The 19,622-nt window shown below is 43.5% G+C and overlaps 2 protein-coding genes across 2 annotated transcripts; both read right to left on the reverse strand.

Annotated features, from left to right (window-relative positions):
- Nucleotides 1-13,922: 13,922 nt before the first annotated feature.
- On the reverse strand, nucleotides 13,923-16,412 carry LOC123988765. Its single transcript, XM_046289512.1, has 2 exons — nucleotides 16,110-16,412; nucleotides 13,923-15,232 (listed from the first exon to the last, which is right to left on the reverse strand). The coding sequence occupies exons 1-2, from the start codon at nucleotides 16,240-16,242 to the stop codon at nucleotides 13,923-13,925; spliced, it is 1,443 nt and encodes a 480-aa protein (XP_046145468.1). The 5' UTR covers nucleotides 16,243-16,412.
- Nucleotides 16,413-16,749: 337 nt separating this feature from the next.
- Nucleotides 16,750-18,098, reverse strand: LOC123988766. Its single transcript, XM_046289513.1, has 2 exons — nucleotides 16,948-18,098; nucleotides 16,750-16,897 (listed from the first exon to the last, which is right to left on the reverse strand). Exons 1-2 carry the CDS (start codon nucleotides 18,096-18,098, stop codon nucleotides 16,750-16,752), a joined length of 1,299 nt encoding a protein of 432 aa, XP_046145469.1.
- Nucleotides 18,099-19,622: the final 1,524 nt, after the last annotated feature.

Below are 19,622 nucleotides of genomic sequence, written 5' to 3' on the forward strand. Positions count from 1 at the left end.
TTTCAAAGTCCTAGCGGCGTATTGCTTCGCCTCTTAGAACCGATTATTCGAAAATTTGAACAATCTTGTTTTTACATTCTGTACGACTGATCCATCGTTAAGCGTTATTAAACTAACGCCTGTGATGATATAAATGTACATTTTCGCTCCGTTCAGCCAAAAAATCGAACTTCAGTTGCGCTCCGAAATATTTCAATGTCCTGGCGGCGTATTGCTTCGCTCTTAGAACCGATTAGTCGAAAATTTTAACAATCTTATTTTTACATTCTGTGCGACTGATCCGTCGTTAAACGCTATTGAACTAACGCCTGTGATGATATAAATGTACATTTTTGCTCCATTCGGCCAAAAAATCTAACTTTAGTTGCGCTCCGAGATATTCCAAAGTCCTAGCGGCGTATTGCTTCGCCTCTTCGAACCGATTATTCGAAAATTTGAACAATCTTGTTTTTACATTCTGTACGACTGATCCATCGTTTAACGCTATTAAACTAACGCCTGGGATGATATAAATGTACATTTTTGCTCCATTCATCCAAAAAATCGAACTTTGGTTGCGGTCCGAAATATTACAAGGTCCTGGCGGCGTATTGCTTCGCCTCTAAGAACCGATTAGTCGAAAATCTTAACAACGTTATTTTTACATTCTGTACGACTGATCCATCGTTAAACGTTATTAAACTAACGCCTGTGATGATATAAATGTACATTTGCGCTGCATTCAGCCTAAAAATCGAACTTGAGTTGCGCTCCGAAATATTCCAAAGTCCTAGCGGCGTATTGCTTCGCCTCTTCGAACCGATTAGTCGAAAATTTGAACAATCTTGTTTTTACATTCTGTACGACTGATCCATCGTTAAGCGTTATTAAACTAACGCCTGTGATGATATAAATGTACATTTTCGCTCCGTTCAGCCAAAAAATCGAACTTCAGTTACGCTCCGAAATATTTCAATGTCCTGGCGGCGTATTGCTTCGCTCTTAGAACCGATTAGTCGAAAATTTTAACAATCTTATTTTTACATTCTGTACGACTGATCCGTCGTTACACGCTATTGAACTAACGCCTGTGATGATATAAATGTACATTTTTGCTCCATTCGGCCAAAAAATCTAGCTTTAGTTGCGCTCCGAGATATTTCAAAGTACTGGCGGTGTATTGCTTCGCCTCTTAGAACCGATTAGTCGAAAATTTTAACAATGATATTTTTACATTCTGTACGACTGACCCATCGTTAAACGCTATTAAACTAACGCCCGTGATGATATAAATGAACATTTTCGCTCCATTCAGCCAAAAAATCGAACTTTAGTTGCGCTCCGAAATATTCCAAAGCCCTAGCGGCGTAATTGCTTCACCTCTTAGAACCGGTTAGTCGAAAATTTGAGCAATCTTGTTTTTACATTCTGTACGACCGATCCATCGTGAAACGTTATTAAACTAACGCCTGTGATGATATAAATGTACATTTTCGCTCCGTTCAGCCAAAAAATCGAACTTCAGTTGCGCTCCGAAATATTTCAAGGTCCTGGCGGCGTATTGCTTCGCTCTTAGAACCGATTAGTCGAAAATTTTAACAATCTTATGTTTACATTCTGTACGACTGATCCGTCGTTACACGCTATTGAACTAACGCCTGTGATGATATAAATGTACATTTTTGCTCCATTCGGCCAAAAAATCTAGCTTTAGTTGCGCTCCGAGATATTTCAAAGTACTGGCGGTGTATTGCTTCGCCTCTTAGAACCGATTAGTCGAAAATTTTAACAATGATATTTTTACATTCTGTACGACTGACCCATCGTTAAACGCTATTAAACTAACGCCCGTGATGATATAAATGAACATTTTCGCTCCATTCAGCCAAAAAATCGAACTGTAGGTGCGCTCCGAAATATTCCAAAGTCCTAGCGCCGTATTGCTTCGCTCTTAGAACCGGTTAGTCGAAAATTTTAACAATGTTATTTTTGCATTCTGTACGACTGGCCCATCGTTAAGTTCCAAAAAGAACAGGGAAACTCCCTCAATCCCTCGTCGACGAACGCCCGGCGAGAACAAGGATTCCGGGAGCGTTCAACCCATATCATAGAGCAAGAAATCGAGACGAACCTCGAACCAGAGAAGTGAACCTCACTACTGGCAACGTTCCCCTTGTAGGTTTCGACTCGGTAGATTTCAAAGGCCTCACAACATTTCTGCTCGACTCGGGTTCTGACCCTAATCTCATAAAGAAATCCGCGTTGAACAAACCCCAAATTAATAAGCACGACGTAATACACCTAAGAGGTATCACGAAGTCTCCAGTATCTACTTTAGGATCAGTAAAAATTACCATAAAAAATCAACCTCACGTATTTCACCTCATCCCCGAGGACTTTCCTATTAAACAAGACGGAATTATCGGGTCCGAATTTTTAAAGAAAACCTCAGCCAACATCAATTATTCATATCAATGTTTGGAAATTCAAAACGAAAAGATCCCTTTTTCAAATCGGGAGGTGGTGGTGATTCAGCCCCGGGCAACTACAACCGCATACATTAGGGTTAATAACGTAGAATGTAAGGAAAGGTACCTTCCAAAACTAAAAATCGGTAAAGGGATTTTCGCTGGTGATTGTATTTCAAAAGTAGAAAACGGCAAGGCACTATTTAAGGTGTTCAATACCACCGAGGAAGAGTTTGATTTGATTATTCCCACAATGGAATTAAGAGAGTTCGACTTTTTACACGAAAACACAGTAGAGTCAGGAGGAAAAATAGTAGAGTCAGGAGGAAAAATAGTAGAGTCAGAAGAAAAGATAGTAGTGTCAGGAGAAAATATAGTAGAGTCAGGAGGAAAAATAGTAGAGTTAGAAGAAAAGATAGTAGAGTCAGAAGAAAAGATAGTAGAGTCAGGAGGAAAAATAGTAGAGGCAGGAGAAAAAATAGTAGAGTCAGAAAGAAAAACAGTAGAATCAGGGGGAAAAGTAATCAAAATAGTAGAAACAGGAGAAAAAGTTGACTCTCAAAGAAACGTCCAGACCACTCTCGGGAAGTCTAGGAAAAGAAAGGAAAATAAAAATACAATCACTTACGAAGTCTTTAATATCAATAAAATACAAGAATTAATGGAAGTCATCAATTTGACACACCTAAACAGGGAAGAAGAATTACATGTAAAAAATTTAATTTCTAAACATAGCGGTATATTTAGACTCCCAAGCGAACCACTCAGCGCTACTAGTTTAGTTAAGCATAGAATTAGTACAACGGATGAAAAACCTGTAAATATAAAACAATATCGCTTTCCGCCAATCCACAAGGAGGAACTGAAAAAACAAGTATCAGAATTACTCCAAAACGACATCATAGAGCCTTCTGCTTCGCCCTACAATGCCCCTGTGTGGATTGTGCCGAAAAAACCGGGTGCGGACGGAAACAAAAAGTGGAGAATGGTCATAGATTATAGATCACTGAATGAAAAAACTATAGGAAACGCATACCCCCTACCAAACATTGTAGAAATCCTCGAGCAATTAGGCGGAGCCAAATACTTTAGCATACTAGACTTATCATCCGGCTTTCACCAGATCCCAATGGACCCGGCAGACGCTCCAAAAACAGCTTTTTCAACTCCACATGGCCATTATCAGTTCAAGAGAATGCCTTTTGGCTTAAAGAACGGACCCGCAACATTTCAAGAATTAGTCGATAATGTTACCTCCGGGTTGCAAGGAGAAGAAATGTTTATTTACATTGACGACATAGTCATATATGCAAGTTCCCTTCGCGAGCATGAAATTAAATTCAATAAACTAGCCGAACGATTGCGGGTCGCAAATTTGAAATTACAGCCCGAAAAATGCCAATTTCTTAGAAAAGAGGTTGCATATTTGGGGCATATTATTAACGAAAACGGAGTAAAACCGGATCCAGGAAAGATCCACGCCATCCAAAATTTCCCCACCCCGCGTAGTGCAAAGAACATTAAACAATTTCTAGGCCTAGCCGGCTATTATCGCAGATTCATCGAAAACTTCTCTAAAATCGCGAAACCCCTAACTCGATTATTAAAAAAAGGTGTCAAATTCGAATGGTCAATAGAACAAGAGAATGCTTTCACAACGCTTCGCGATTCGCTATGTCAAGAACCAATCCTCCAATTTCCCAATTTCGATAAAGAATTCATCATCACAACAGACGCATCCGATCATGCAATAGGTGGTGTCCTGAGCCAAGGGGAAGTCGGAAAGGATCTCCCTGTAGCTTACGCTTCACGTTCGCTCAATCCTGCAGAAACAAACTATTCAACAATAGAAAAGGAGTTACTAGCCATCGTCTACTGCGTAAATCATTTTCGTCAGTACGTATACGGAAGGCCATTCCTTCTGGTGACGGACCACCAACCTTTAGTATGGCTCCATAGTGTAAAAGATCCGACATCGCGATTAGTTCGTTGGCGACTAAAATTAGCAGACTTCGAATATAAGATAGTATATAAACCGGGTAGGATAAATCATAACGCGGACGCACTCTCCCGAAACCCTCCAACCCGACCTGTCTTGGTCCTGGAAGAAACTGACGACGAGTTAACAATTCAACCGCGCACCAACGAACAATGGGATAACCTGGCTCGGTTCTTTGAAATGGCAGAACAGGAGGGCCAGGAGCCCGCAAATAACACTAGACAGGAAGCTACAGAAGAGACTGAAGAACCATTACCTGCTGCAAGCACAGATGGTGGAAACTACCACTCACCACCAGCACCAGAACCCGAACCACAACCAACTACTTCTCGTGAGGGACAAGAAACGGAGGAAAGCTCGGATTACGCTACTTCCGAAAGCGAAGAACCCTCCGACATCGACTCCGACATCAACTCCGACATCAACTCCGACATCAGCTCCGATATAGACGAAGTAATAATCGAGGGAGAAGACACCGGACAATCCACACCCAACATCGTAGAATCTAGAGATCGACTTTCATTGCGAAAAGACAACATTGCGTTTTTCATCACAACCAACGGCGAACCAATCGACGAAGGAGGACGTCAGCTAAAGGAAATCAGCAAACTACCAACTCACCTCAACGTTAAGCTAGGAAAACCCATTATTACACAACAAAACCGACGGAAGTACATAGCGCTACCGATAGTAGAAGAGCCTAACCAACCCATCAACAATATTATCTTCAAGGACTGCATCAAACAACTGCACGACCAAATAGATGAGGAAACAATTTCCACCTTCTCCATCAGCGAGCCAGCTAAATCGGACAATCTCTCCAAAACTAAGCTCCGAACGACTCTAGAAGAAGAATTTCTCGGATATCCAGTGCAAATAACTATATGCAAGAACTTAGTAACCATTCCACCGCCCGGAAAACGGGAGGCCATCCTCAAAGAATTCCACTCCTCAATTTTTGCTGGACACAAAGGAGTAAACAAGACCTTTCACCGGATCCGACAACACTTCTTTTGGGAAAACCTAAAAACCGATATTCAGACATTCATTCAGCGATGTTTGGATTGCCAACTAAGGAAGTTAGTTCGAGTGAAAAACAAACAACCGATGATTCTCACCGACACACCCGGTAAAGCTTTCGAAAAGATCTCCATGGATATTGTTGGACCCCTCCCGCAAACCAACACCGGCAGCAAGTACATCTTAACCATTCAAGATTTGCTCACAAAGTACTCTGTAGCCATACCACTGGCCGAGACAACTTCTAAAGCCATCCTCGCAGCATTTACAAGAAAATTTGTCTTCATCTATGGAACGCCAAGATACCTACTAACGGATCGTGGTGCTAACTTAACCAGCAGCACCGTCAAAACCATATTGCATAAGTTAAAAATCAGGCATGTACTCGCGTCACCTTATCATCCACAATCAAACGGATCATTGGAGAGATCCCACCACGTATTAATAGAGTATCTGAAACACTATGTAGAAAGAAAACAACAATGGGACAAATGGATTGAAGCCGCAATGTTTTCCTACAATACAAGCACTCACGAGGGAACAAAATTTTCACCCCATCATCTGGTGTTTGGCGACATTGCAAGAGTTCCTTGGTCAGAAGAGACGCTCGAGGAAGAAGACGACGAAACATACCAAGCGTACATAATCAGACACATGCGAAACCTCAACAACCTTCAAATAACCGCCAGAAAGAGCCTCATACAAGCCAAGGAACGATCCAAATACTACTACGACAAGAAAGTTAGATCTCAAGAATTAACGGCAGGAGATAGCGTCTTCACACTCAATTGCACTAAACACAAACTTCACAACCAATACTCCGGACCGTACAAAGTCCTAGAAGTCCTACCATCCAATAACGCAAAGATATTGATAAAAGGTCGTCCAAAGATTCTACACCTAGACCGACTCCGCAAGTCAAAAATTCCAGCATAACATCCAGATACAAAAAAGAGAAGAAAGTGAAAACACTACAATATTCCCTTCCTTCCTTTTTTTTTATAGGGGGGAAGGTGTCACGTCCGTAGGCACGAACGGAGACGCTCCTGCCTGTCGCTGAACGCGGTCAGGTAGTAAGGGATCAGCCACACTGCCCACCGAGGAGCAGCACCAGCGCCCCTGTCGGCCATCGTCTGCACTGCGCCAGTCGCTCGCCAGGCCACGAACCCTCCGGTTCGCTCCGTCCGCCCCAGTGACTGGGTCAGCCACCGCTAGGTGGCCACCGACACGTAGCGGACTGCTCACCCCACCCGCAAGAGAAAGGCAGCGCACCAGTACTTATATACAGCTCACGCCGCCCAGAAGGTCAGAGTAAGCAGCTGCGGATTTCGCATTGACTCAAGAAGGCCCTGAAGTGGGATCCTTACACCAGCCAGTCCTAGTGACCTCGGCCTTGAGCAATAAGTAAAACGCAACGTTGTTTATTCTCAACACTCCAAAACCCTCCGATTGTCGGGCTGAAGCTGGTTAACTCTGCTCGCCCGTCAAGCTTACTCCTTTAACCATCTCCCCCTCTGGAGACGCTGCTGCCGATTGAGCGCACCTCCGGAGGTCAACTTCGGGTCGCGTATTGTTACTTGTATCAAAATATTGTTAAACTAGAATTAGAGACGTGTAAATATCATCTAGATACTAGGTACCGGGTCACGTAAATATTATTAAATTTCAAGTCACTTACAATATTGTCTAATGAAACCGTCACGCACACGACGCGCAGGTCGACGCAACGCCATAAATAGATTGAAATATCAATTGTACACGGCCGCATGTCAATTTTCTAAGCTTCCCGATAGTATTAACGAATCATCACCACCAATCCGAAGAAATAGCGGGAATAAATACTTACTAAAACCAATCGCGATTCCGAAACCAGATATTCCCGATACCAGTCGAATTTTACCAAACGACCCGCGCTTGAAATTTTACCTTAACAAATTGTTTTGCGAAACTTCTCTTTAAAGTATATAAATTCCTTTCTGTATATATAAATTTTTATGTAATAAACTATATTGTTTTTTTTGTAAGACACGTTGCCATTTAAACGCCCTTCGCCTTCCATATAATCCAACATTCTACTCTTGCGCTGCTGCCAAAACAAGAGTACGTTCAACAAAAATCCCAGTCGAGCACCGAGGTCAGCTTGCCGCTCGGCTGACCTGAAGCCTCGACACGTATTATCCCGACGTAACACAATCTTATTTTTGCATTCTGTACGACTGGCCCATCGTTAAACGCTATTAAACTAACGCCTGTGATGATATAAATGTACATTTTTGCTCCATTCAGCGAAAAAATTGAACTTTAGTTGCGCTCCGAGATATTTCAGTCCTGGCGGCGTGTTGCTTCGCGTCTTAGAACCGATTAGTCGAAAATTTTAACAATCTTATTTTTACATTCTGTACGACTGACCCATCGTTAAACGCTATTAAACTAACGCCTGTGATGATATAAATGTACATTTTCGCTCCATTCAGCCAAAAAATCGAACTTTAGTTGCGCTCCGAAATATTTCAAGGTCCTGGCGGCGTATTGCTTCGCTCTTAGAACCGATTAGTCGAAAATTTTAACAATCTTATTTTTGCATTCTGTACGACTGGCCCATCGTTACACGCTATTGAACTAACGCCTGTGATGATATAAATGTACATTTTTGCTCCATTCGGCCAAAAAATCTAACTTTAGTTGCGCTCCGAGATATTTCAAAGTACTGGCGGTGTACTGCTTCGCCTCTTAGAACCGATTAGTCGAAAATTTTAACAATCTTATTTTTACATTCTGTACGACTGATCCGTCGTTACACGCTATTGAACTAACGCCTGTGATGATATAAATGTACATTTTTGCTCCATTCGGCCAAAAAATCTAGCTTTAGTTGCGCTCCGAGATATTTCAAAGTACTGGCGGTGTATTGCTTCGCCTCTCAGAACCGATTAGTCGAAAATTTTAACAATGATATTTTTACATTCTGTACGACTGACCCATCGTTAAACGCTATTAAACTAACGCCTGTGATGATATAAATGAACATTTTCGCTCCATTCAGCCAAAAAATCGAACTTTAGTTGCGCTCCGAAATATTCCAAAGCCCTAGCGGCGTATTGCTTCACCTCTTAGAACCGGTTAGTCGAAAATTTGAGCAATCTTGTTTTTACATTCTGTACGACCGATCCATCGTGAAACGCTATTAAACTGACGCCTGTGATGTTATAAATGTACATTTTCGCTCCGTTCAGCCAAAAAATCGAACTTTAGTTGTGCTCCGAAATATTTCAAGGTCCTGGCGGCGTATTGCTTCGCTCTTAGAACCGATTAGTCGTAAATTTTAACAATCTTATTTTTGCATTCTGTACGACTGGCCCATCGTTAAACGCTATTAAACTAACGCCTGTGATTATATAAATGTACATTTTTGCTCCATTCAGCGAAAAAATCGAACTTTAGTTGCGCTCCGAGATATTTCAGTCCTGGCGGCGTGTTGCTTCGCGTCTTAGAACCGATTAGTCGAAAATTTTAACAATCTTATTTTTACATTCTGTACGACTGATCCATCGTTAAACGCTATTAAACTAACGCCTGTCATGATATAAATGTACATTTTCGCTCCATTCAGCCAAAAAATCGAACTTTAGTTGCGCACCGAAATATTTCAAGGTCCTGGCGGCGTATTGCTTCGCTCTTAGAACCGATTAGTCGAAAATTTTAACAATCTTATTTTTACATTCTGTACGACTGATCCGTCATTACACGCTATTGAACTAACGCCTGTGATGATATAAATGTACATTTTTGCTCCATTCTGCCAAAAAATCGAACTATAGTTGCGCTCCGAAATATTTCAAGGTCCTGGCGGTGTATTGCTTCGCCTCTTAGAACCGATTAGTCGAAAATTTTAACAATGATATTTTTACATTCTGTACGACTGACCCATCGTTAAACGCTATTAAACTAACGCCTGTGATGATATAAATGTACATTTTCGCTCCATTCAGCCAAAAAATCGAACTTTAGTTGTGCTCCGAAATATTTCAAGGTCCTGGCGGCGTATTGCTTCGCTCTTAGAACCGATTAGTCGAAAATTTTAACAATCTTATTTTTGCATTCTGTACGACTGGCCCATCGTTAAACGCTATTAAACTAACGCCTGTGATGATATAAATGTACATTTTCGCTCCATTCAGCCAAAAAATCGAACTTTAGTTGCGCACCGAAATATTTCAAGGTCCTGGCGGCGTATTGCTTCGCTCTTAGAACCGATTAGTCGAAAATTTTAACAATCTTATTTTTACATTCTGTACGACTGATCCATCGTTAAACGCTATTAAACTAACGCCTGTGATGATATAAATGTACATTTTCGCTGCATTCAGCCAAAAAATCGAACTGTAGTTGCGCTCCGAAATATTGCAAAGCCCTAGCGGCGTATTGCTTCGCCTCTTAGAACCGATTAGTCGAAAATTTTAACAATCTTATTTTTACATTCTGTACGACTGATCCATCGTTACACGCTATTGAACTAACGCCTGTGATGATATAAATGTACATTTTCGCTCCATTTAGCCAAAAAATCGAACTTTAGTTGCGCTCCGAGATATTTCAAGGTCCTGGCGGCGTATTGCTTCGCCTCTTAGAACCGATTAGTCGAAAATTTTAACAATCTTGTTTTTACATTCTGTACGACTGACCCATCGTTAAACGCTATTAAACTAACGCCTGTGATGATATAAATGTACATTTTCGCTCATTCAGCCAAAAAATCGAACTTTAGTTGCGCTCCGAAATATTTCAAGGTCCTGGCGGCGTATTGCTTCGCTCTTAGAACCGATTAGTCGAAAATTTTAACAATCTTATTTTTACATTCTGTACGACTGATCCGTCGTTACACGCTATTGAACTAACGCCTGTGATGATATAAATGTACATTTTCGCTGCATTCTGCCAAAAAATCGAACTTTAGTTGCGCTCCGAAATATTTCAAGGTCCTGGCGGTGTATTGCTTCGCCTCTTAGAACCGATTAGTCGAAAATTTTAACAATGTGATTTTTACATTCTGGACAACTGACCCATCGTTAAACGCTATTAAACTAACGCCTGTGATGATATAAATGTACATTTTTGCTTCATTCAGCCAAAAAATCGAACTTTAGTTGCGCTCCGAAATATTTCAAGGTCCTGGCGGCGTATTGCTTCGCTCTTAGAACCGATTAGTCGAAAATTTTAATAATCTTATTTTTACATTCTGTACGACTGATCCATCGTTAAGCGCTATTAAACTAACGCCTGTGATGATATAAATGTACATTTTTGCTCCATTCGGCCAAAAAATCGAACTTTAGTTGCGCTCCGAGATATTTCAAAGTACTGGCGGTGTATTGCTTCGCCTCTTAGAACCGATTAGTAGAAAATTTTAACAATGTTATTTTTACATTCTGTACGACTGACCCATCGTTTAACGCTATTAAACTAACGCCTGTGATGATATAAGTGTACATTTTCGCTGCATTTAGGTAATTTAATTTCCTACAAAAAAGGTCTCTTAACATTTTGCCATAGCTGCTCACCATTTCCGAGATATTCGCAGATTTACCTCAAGGAAAGGGGCGTCACGCACATATTCCGAGATATTTCTTCTTCTTCTGGGTCTTCTCCTGCACAGCTGCGATGGAAGTGGCATTTACAGCTCGGGATAGTGAATACAGTTTAGAATAGTGCAGAGTTACCTCAAAGAAAGGGGCCACGGTGTTTCTTCATCTTTATAATGTTGGTACGGCGTCGGAACCTTGAAATATATCGATATATCTCGAAAAATACGTATCTGATCAAAAAATGTCATAGAACGTAAATAGTCGGAAATTGAATTTCCTACAAAAAAGGTCTCTTAACATTTTGCCATAGCTTGCACCGTTTCCGAGACATTTTCAGCATTAGATATGTAATATACATTTAATAACAATATCATTATTACTATATCTTCATTAGATATACTGTAAAATACTGATTCCCTAATATAGATCAATGTACATTGAATAAAAATATCATTATTACTATATCTGCATTAGCTATGTAATATACATTAAATAACAATATCATTATTCCTATATCTTCTGTAATGTCGCGAAGTTCTCCCTCTCACTGAGTTCACCGCGTACCTTTTTGTATGATTTGGATCTAAGTTGTTAGTTAGGTAGAGGTTCTTACTTACCTTTCGCTGGGCGAGGATACCTGTAGAAATGTGTCGTCCTGGTGATTGGAGACAGTAGGGTAGACGTTTAATTGAAGTTCACACACTTCCAAGCACAACAAATGTTTATTGGTTTTGCGTACAATTCTTAACTTGCGCGTGTTTTACAAATGACGAGTTGCTCTGTCGGGTCTCTGGGTCCCATAGCAGAGTCGTATTTTGCGGATTTTGTACGCGTGTTAGAATTAAATCCGGATTCGCGTTAACGGACTGGCTGATTCGGAACGAGTTTCACGGAAGTGATCGGGTCACGATGACTTTTGAGTCTGCACTATAATTGATCTGGACTGTTTATGCACGAAATTTGATCTGATAGTGTTTCTGTACTATAATTGGTCTGTATTGTTTCTGTAGTATAATTTGTCTGATACGCGGGCGGTTTGGTCGCGTTATTATATATTGATTAATGAGGTCGACTTTTGATTTGGCAATTCGGGTGAACCACCTCGTCCGGATCGTCAGCGTTCTCACCGTACGACGACCCGGCTGAGTTGTTCACTCAGAATTTTTGCAGAGCGATGAATTTGGATGGTCCAATAGAAGTTCAAAGAATTTGTATCGCGAAATATAAGTTTAAAGAATCTGTATAGCGAAATATAAGTTTGAAGAATTTGGGTGGCGAAATAGGGGTTTAAAGAATTTGGGTGGCGAAATAGAAGTTTTAAAGAATGCGTCACAGGACGTGACACTTCATTAGATATAATGTAATATACCGATTCCCTAATATACATCAATGTACATTTAATAACAATATCATTATTACTATAACTGTGTAAGATATATAATATACATTTAATCACAATATCATTCGTAGTATAACATTAGATATATTGTAATATACTGATACCTTCCTACAGATCAATGTACATTTAGTGATAATATCATTATTACTATATCTGCAATAGATATGTAATATACATTAAATAACAACATCATTATTACAATATCGACACTAGATGTAATGTAATATCTTGATACCTTCCTACAGATCAAAGAACAGTTAATAACAATATCGTTATTACTGTATCTGCGTTACAAAAGTAATATACATTTAATAACAATATCATTGTTACTACAGCTGCATTAGATATGGAATATACATTACATAACAATATCATTATGACAGTATCTACATTAGATATGTAATATACATTTCATAACAATATCATTCTTAGTATATCTACATTAGATGTAATGGAATATACTGATTCCTTATAACAGATCAATGTACATTTATAACAATATCATTATTACTATATCTGTATTAGATATGTAATATTTATTTTATAACAATATCATTATTACTGTATCTGCGTTAGATATGTAATCTACATTTAATCACAATATCATTCTTAGTATATCTACATTAGATATAATGTAATATACTGATTCGATACTACAGATCAATGTACATTTAATAATAATATCATTATTGGTAAGTATGCATTAGATATAATGTAATATACAGGTACCGTCATACAGATCAATGTACATTTAGTAACAATATCATTATTATTATATCTGCATTAGATATGTAGTATACATTACATAACAATATCATTATGACTGTATCTGCATTTGATATGTAATATACATTTAATAACAATATCATTATTACTATATCTGCATGAGATTAGTAATATACTGATTCCTTACATATCATCATGTACATTAATATATATCATGAAAAAAAACTTCGACGCGATCGCGGATCGGTATTTAATCCGTTTTTCGGGGAATCCCTTTAAACGATGCACAGAAGGATCGTAGACGTTTTAATCTACAACGGAATTCGATGAAGAAGCGTTTCGTAATAAGCCCGTGTTTACTTTTGTCACAATGCCGACTAAGAGAGAGAGCGAGGATTCTCGGAGTCGATATATTTATATCTTTCGCCGTCTCGCCTCGCCCCCCTACAGGTGCCGAGCTACTCGATCCACCCGGGGGAACCTGTGAGGGGAAGGACGAGTGGCGGGGAACCGCGAACCTCGCTCGCCCGTCGGATATGATTTATTTTATAAACGATAAATAGTAGATACAAACAAATATGTACAGTTAATAGAATAAAATAATTAGTTTTAGTATAATGTAAATTTAAACAACAATAATGTAGAAGAAAATATAATTAATAAACGAGCAAATCTCAAACATGCCGCCCGCCTCGTTGTCGGAACGGCAACGACGTGACCGTTTCCAAGGATCGGCGGTTGCTACTGCGTCACTGCTCGTCTGCCGGTAGAGTGCCGCCGCCCGCCGTGACAGACGTATCATGAGACGTCTTCTTAGCCGTAGCGTTGTCCGTATCGTTCGGCGACACGAGTGGAATCAACCGTGTGATTGCACGTGTGGTCAGTTTGCTAGCAGTCTGGACGGTCGCCACACGTGTTAGGCCATCTTTTCCCTCGTGGACCTTCACGACGCGCGCCATCGGCCATTTAGTTGGTGGTGTCGAGTCCTCCTTTAGCAAGACGAGGGTTCCGAGTTGGAGGTTAGGAAGCGCCTTCCGCCACTTCGGAAGATGTTGCAGTTGGCCCAGATATTCTTTACTCCACCTACGCCAAAAATGTTCAATTAATTTTTGTACGAGGGCCCACCTTTTGTGTCCTCCGTCGAAATTTAAATTTTCCGGTGATTCCGGAATCGCCGACAGTGAGTGACCCGTAATGAGGTGATTCGGTGTTAGTGCGGAGAAGTCTTTGGGGTCGTCCGTGAGTGGTGATAACGGTCGTGAATTTAAACACGCTTCCACCTGGCACAATAATGTTGTCAGTTCTTCGAAGGTCAGCCTGTGACCCTCTACTGACCGAAGAAGATGCCTCTTCGCGGATTTCACCGCCGCCTCCCACAGGCCGCCAAAGTGAGGTGAGTAGGGTGGAATAAATTCCCAATTTGTTCCTTCGTTGGCGATTAGCTCAGCAACCTCCCTGTAAAATTCAGAAGCTCGTTTGAACATAGATTTCAACTGCGCATCTGCACCCCGAAAATTCGTCGCGTTGTCGCTCAAGAGGTGAGCACAGCGTCCTCGCCTCGCGACGAACCGTCGGAAGGCCGCGATAAACGCGGACGCAGACAGGTCGGACACTGGCTCCAGGTGGACAGCTTTGGTGCAGAGGCAGACGAACACGGCGATGTAGCCCTTGACCGTCTTCTGGCCGCGACCCTTTGACATGCAGAGGGTGATTGGGCCAGCATAGTCGACCCCACTGCGAAGGAAGGCCCTGGCAGGCTGGACTCGTGAAGCAGGTAAGGAGCCCATTTGCTGCGTACCCGTGTTACCTTGGAATCTTACACAGCGTACGCAATTTCTTAGGATGCGTTTGAGGAGAGTGCGGTCCTGCGGAATCCAGTACGTTTGACGGACGAAGCTTTGTGTCGACGTGAGGCCACCATGAAGAGTCTGAGCGTGTGCTGCCCGAACAATTAGCTCAGCCAAATTAGACCGACGGTGAACGAGGATTGGATGCCGTTGATCGTAGGTGAGCGATGCATGATCCAATCTTCCACCCACACGAATGATCCCGCAGTCATCTAAAACAGGCCGTAAGGCTAATACATTGGATTTACTTTTAATCGGTTTACCTGTTTTTAGATTGTGTAGTTCTTCGGAAAAATATTCCGATTGGCTCAGTCGGAGAATACATCTTCGAGCCTCATCGAGTTCCGTGGAAGTCAGGAAACCCGTTCGCCTGCTGTCGTTGCCCCGAGTGTTCCACACGAAGCGTCTCAGGTAAGCTGTAATGCGTACTAGCTTTGTCAACGACGAAAATCGGCATAGTAAGTCGTTTTCAGATTCTGACTGTTCGGCTGCGATGGTGTGGACGGTAGATCGTTGCTCCGAGAGTGAATCGTCCTGAGAACGAATGGAGGACGGCCAATCACTGGGGGGCATCTGAAGCCACGAAGGGCCATGCCACCAGCGCTCATCTTCCTTCAGAGCCTGTACGGTAACTCCCCTGGTTGCTAAATCCGCCGGATTATCGCCGCTGCGAAGATGACGCCAATCCACGTCTGGGAGTAACGTTTGAATTTCCGCCACGCGGTGTGCGACGAAGGGCTTCCACCTGGAAGCGTGCGATTGGACCCAGGATAGTACCACCGATGCATCCGTCCACGCATATAAGGTGGCTCGTAGAGGAAGTATGCCGTCCCGAACCGCCACCATGAGTCGAGCCAGTAGCAGAGCTCCGCATAATTCCAAGCGCGGAATACTGCAGAGTTTGATTGGAGCGAGCTTCGTTTTTGCGATGAGGAGATGCACGTTCGCCATGGTGGAGGTACTTGGTAAGCGTACATAGACTGCAGCGGCGTATGCTCGTTCGGAGGCGTCGCAAAAGCCATGCAGCTCGATGTGATCGTGCATCGCATCCCTGTAACTAACCCAACGTGGTAATGAGATAGTCTTTACCTCTTCCAGATCTTGACGAAACTGAAGCCACGACTCCTCCAGGCGGACTGAAAGCGGTTCGTCCCAATCTGCTCCTGACAACCAAAGATCTTGCAGTAGTGTTTTGGCGCGTATGAGTACTGGTGAGGCCCATCCAAGCGGATCGAAGAGTCGAGCAGTGTAAGAAAGGACGAGTCGTTTCGTCCAAGTTCGGATGGTTGACGGTTGGTCCGATTTGGCCGAGGTAACAGTAAGCGTGTCTGCCACCGCATTCCAAGTCAGTCCTAGCGTCTCCGCGTCGTTGCTCGCCTGCAGGAATTTGTGGTCTCTTTCACTAGGTTCCCCTTGGGACGTGTAGTTCAGCGTCCACTTATCAAGAGGGAACCCGCCCGCCATGAGGATGCCGATTAGCTGCTGTCGAGACTCCTCAGCCTTGGCAGGATCGTCGGCTCCAGCCAACAGGTCGTCCACGTAGGAATTTCGACGCAAGATGGCTGCGCCCAAAGGAAATCGTTGTTCCTCATCGTCTGCCAGCTGTTGTAGAACTCGTAGAGCAAGGTAAGGGGCTGAAGTTGTCCCGTAGGTGACCGTGGTTAAACGAAAGTCGCGGACTTCGTTTCCAGCTTCGTCTCTCCACAGTATGCGCTGCCAATCTCGATCGTCAGGATGGACGGCTATCTGACGGAACATCTTTACTATGTCCGTAGAAAATACGCATCTCGGGAACCTCCACCGAGTGAGCACCAGCCAAAGGTCGGACTGCAGACGTGGTCCTGACGCAAGAGCCTGGTTCAGCGAAGGTCTGTTGCCTGAAACATAAGATCCGTCAAAGACAACTCGAATCCTTTTATTTCCTGACCCGGTGGTTTTCCAGACTGCATGGTGAGGCAGGTAGTTGGCGTTAGCGACATCATACTTGGAGGCTGGTTCCATGTGGCCCAGTCTCCGATACTCCTCCATGAAGCCCGCATAAGATGTTTGCAAAAAGGAGTCCTTCTCCCATCTTCGTTCGCCAGCCAGAAACCGTTGAAGAGCGGCACGTCGCGGTACTCCGATGTCTTCGGGTGTAGCCTTCAGAAATGGGAGCCGCACCACGTAACGACCTAGTTCATCACGTGAGTGCGTTTCCTTGAAATACTCCTCACAAGCTGTGTCTTGAGGGCTCCACGGAGACTTCGAAGGGACCTCCTCAAGCTCCCAAAATCTTTGCAGGTCGTTTCGGAGATCATCCAGGCCTCGGATGAGTTGCACCCGAGCCACCCCTGAAGCTGGATCGTCGGAGGTCGAAACCGGCCCCAAAGGGGACCATCCAAACGGCGTGCGGACCAGCGACGGAGTTCCAGGAGGGCCTACCTTATTTTCCAAGAAAAGGTACCCACAAACGTCAGCTCCAAGAAGTACGTCGACTCTACGTGGTAATCTAAACTCCGGATCGGCCAGCGGCAATCCCCGCATGTGAATCCATGGATGGTCCTCCACTGGATGAGACGGAGTTGGAGAGGTGACTTTCCTTGTCACCAACGCGTTAAGAGTGATGCGGAAGTCGCTGTCTGCGCAGGACGTAAGCTCGACGGAGACTTCGTGTTTGGCCATCCCGACGCTCTTCTCCTGATAACCGGTGAGTAACACCCTCACACTTTTCCGCTGTAGCTGGAGCGATTGCGCGACCTTCTCGCTAACAAATGACGACTCAGAGCCTGGATCTAAAAGAGCCCTGACGTCTAAAGTGCGACCCTCAGTCGACTCCAAGCGGACCCGCGCGGTTGCCAACAAAATCACCCGTTGAGATCGGACCGTATAAGCAGCACTCGTGCTCGGTGTAATTATATTTGCCTTGGATGACGATGGTTGATCTTCCCGAAAGGCATCGTGTAACGATGTGTGGTGATTGGCCTCGCAAACCAGGCAGCGAAAGTTTGACTTGCAGGCTGCAACTTCATGACCTGAATTTAGACATGCTGTACACACGCCTACCTTTTTTACCAGCGACAAACGGTCTTGCGGATTCATTTTCTTCAACCTAGTGCAGTGGCCAAGAGTGTGTGAGCCAGCACACGACGGGCACGTTTTTGCTGTCTAGGCTTGGCTGTTTCCTTGGCGTTCGTGGTCAATGTTACCCTTGTTCGAGTATTTGCAACGGGTGTCCGCTTGGAGCCTTCCTTGGACTGGAGGGGGGGCGTCGCCGCATTCGTACCTTGAGCAGAAATAATAGCGTGAGCACGATTTTCCAGAAAATCCACTAACGCCTCAAACGGGGGAAGCGTAGTGGGATCAACCAAGGAAGTTTCCCAAGCGAGTCTCGTGGTTTGATCCAGCTTTTCGGTGAGGAGGAACGAAAACCAGTCGTCCCACGACTCCACCGGTCGCTCCAAAGAGGCGAGTGCATTCCTTGACTGGCGGAATTCGTCGAGGATCCTTTTAATTTCCTGAGAGGACGCCTTTACTATGGGAGCACAGGTGAGGATGCGACGCATGTGTGAGGCCGCTAAGATCCTTTTATTACCGTAGCGACGCTCCAGGGACGCCCACGATGCCTCGTAATTACCGTCCGTCATCGGAGTGCAGGTAAGCATGTTTGCTGCGTCACCTGTAAGACTAGATTTAAGATAATGTAATTTTTGCACCTTACTTAACTTTTTCGAGCCGTGAATTAGAGCTCTGAATTGATCCCGATAACTTTCCCACTGTAGGAGATCCCCAGAAAACGTGGGCAGCGAGATCGTGGGTAAAGTCGGTTCGCCTGACGACGCTTTGCCGGAAGAATTCTCGTCTCCTGGCTTATTCCGGTCTGGGGCGAGTAGGGCAATCCTCTCCTCCAAGTCCACGACGTGCGAAAGGTAAGTACTTTCAATAGTGCTGAAAACGTCTTCCTTCAAGTAAGGCACTGATTTATCAGCTGCGCAAATAATAGATTTGTGAGTTGACGAAAAATCACGCCAATAAGTATCTAACAGCTGCCTCCGTTGCTGCAGCATAATTAGAGTAAGTTTTTCTTGCCCGATCTTCAGTGTATTCCTCATAAAACGCTCTATACGTCCGGCCAGGTCTTCTTGAGAGCGCAGTAGGTTTTCGAGTGACGTCGACATGATGAGTCACCCCGCAAAAACTGTTCTCTAACGACACGTAAGGACGTACACAGCACGCGCGTGAAAGGTCACAACTCGCGACCGTTGGCGGTTTGAAAATTCGGACCGTTTAACGGCGTGTACGTGATAAAGAATACGATTATTCTGATTAGACGCAAGAAAATCAAGTCAGCGTAACTCACAGAAACTGTAGTCTTTAACCCTTTTTCCAGCAGTTCGGGAAGTCCAGCGGGCGATCGGCCACCGTTGGATCGTACTTCGATGCACTGAGGACGCAGTTCGCCAAGAGATCACTCAGATCACTGCACTCACGGCCGGAAAACAACGTACCGATTCGCGATGGTCAAAATCGAGGTGCCGGACAAATATCCGGCTCGAAGGACCAAATGTTTTGAAGCTCCGAATTTTCCGTCGAAACGGTCGAGGAATTGAGACGAGCTTCCGAAAA

This window comes from Osmia bicornis, unplaced genomic scaffold (assembly GCF_907164935.1).
Source record: "Osmia bicornis bicornis unplaced genomic scaffold, iOsmBic2.1, whole genome shotgun sequence".
Taxonomy (NCBI): domain Eukaryota; kingdom Metazoa; phylum Arthropoda; class Insecta; order Hymenoptera; family Megachilidae; genus Osmia; species Osmia bicornis.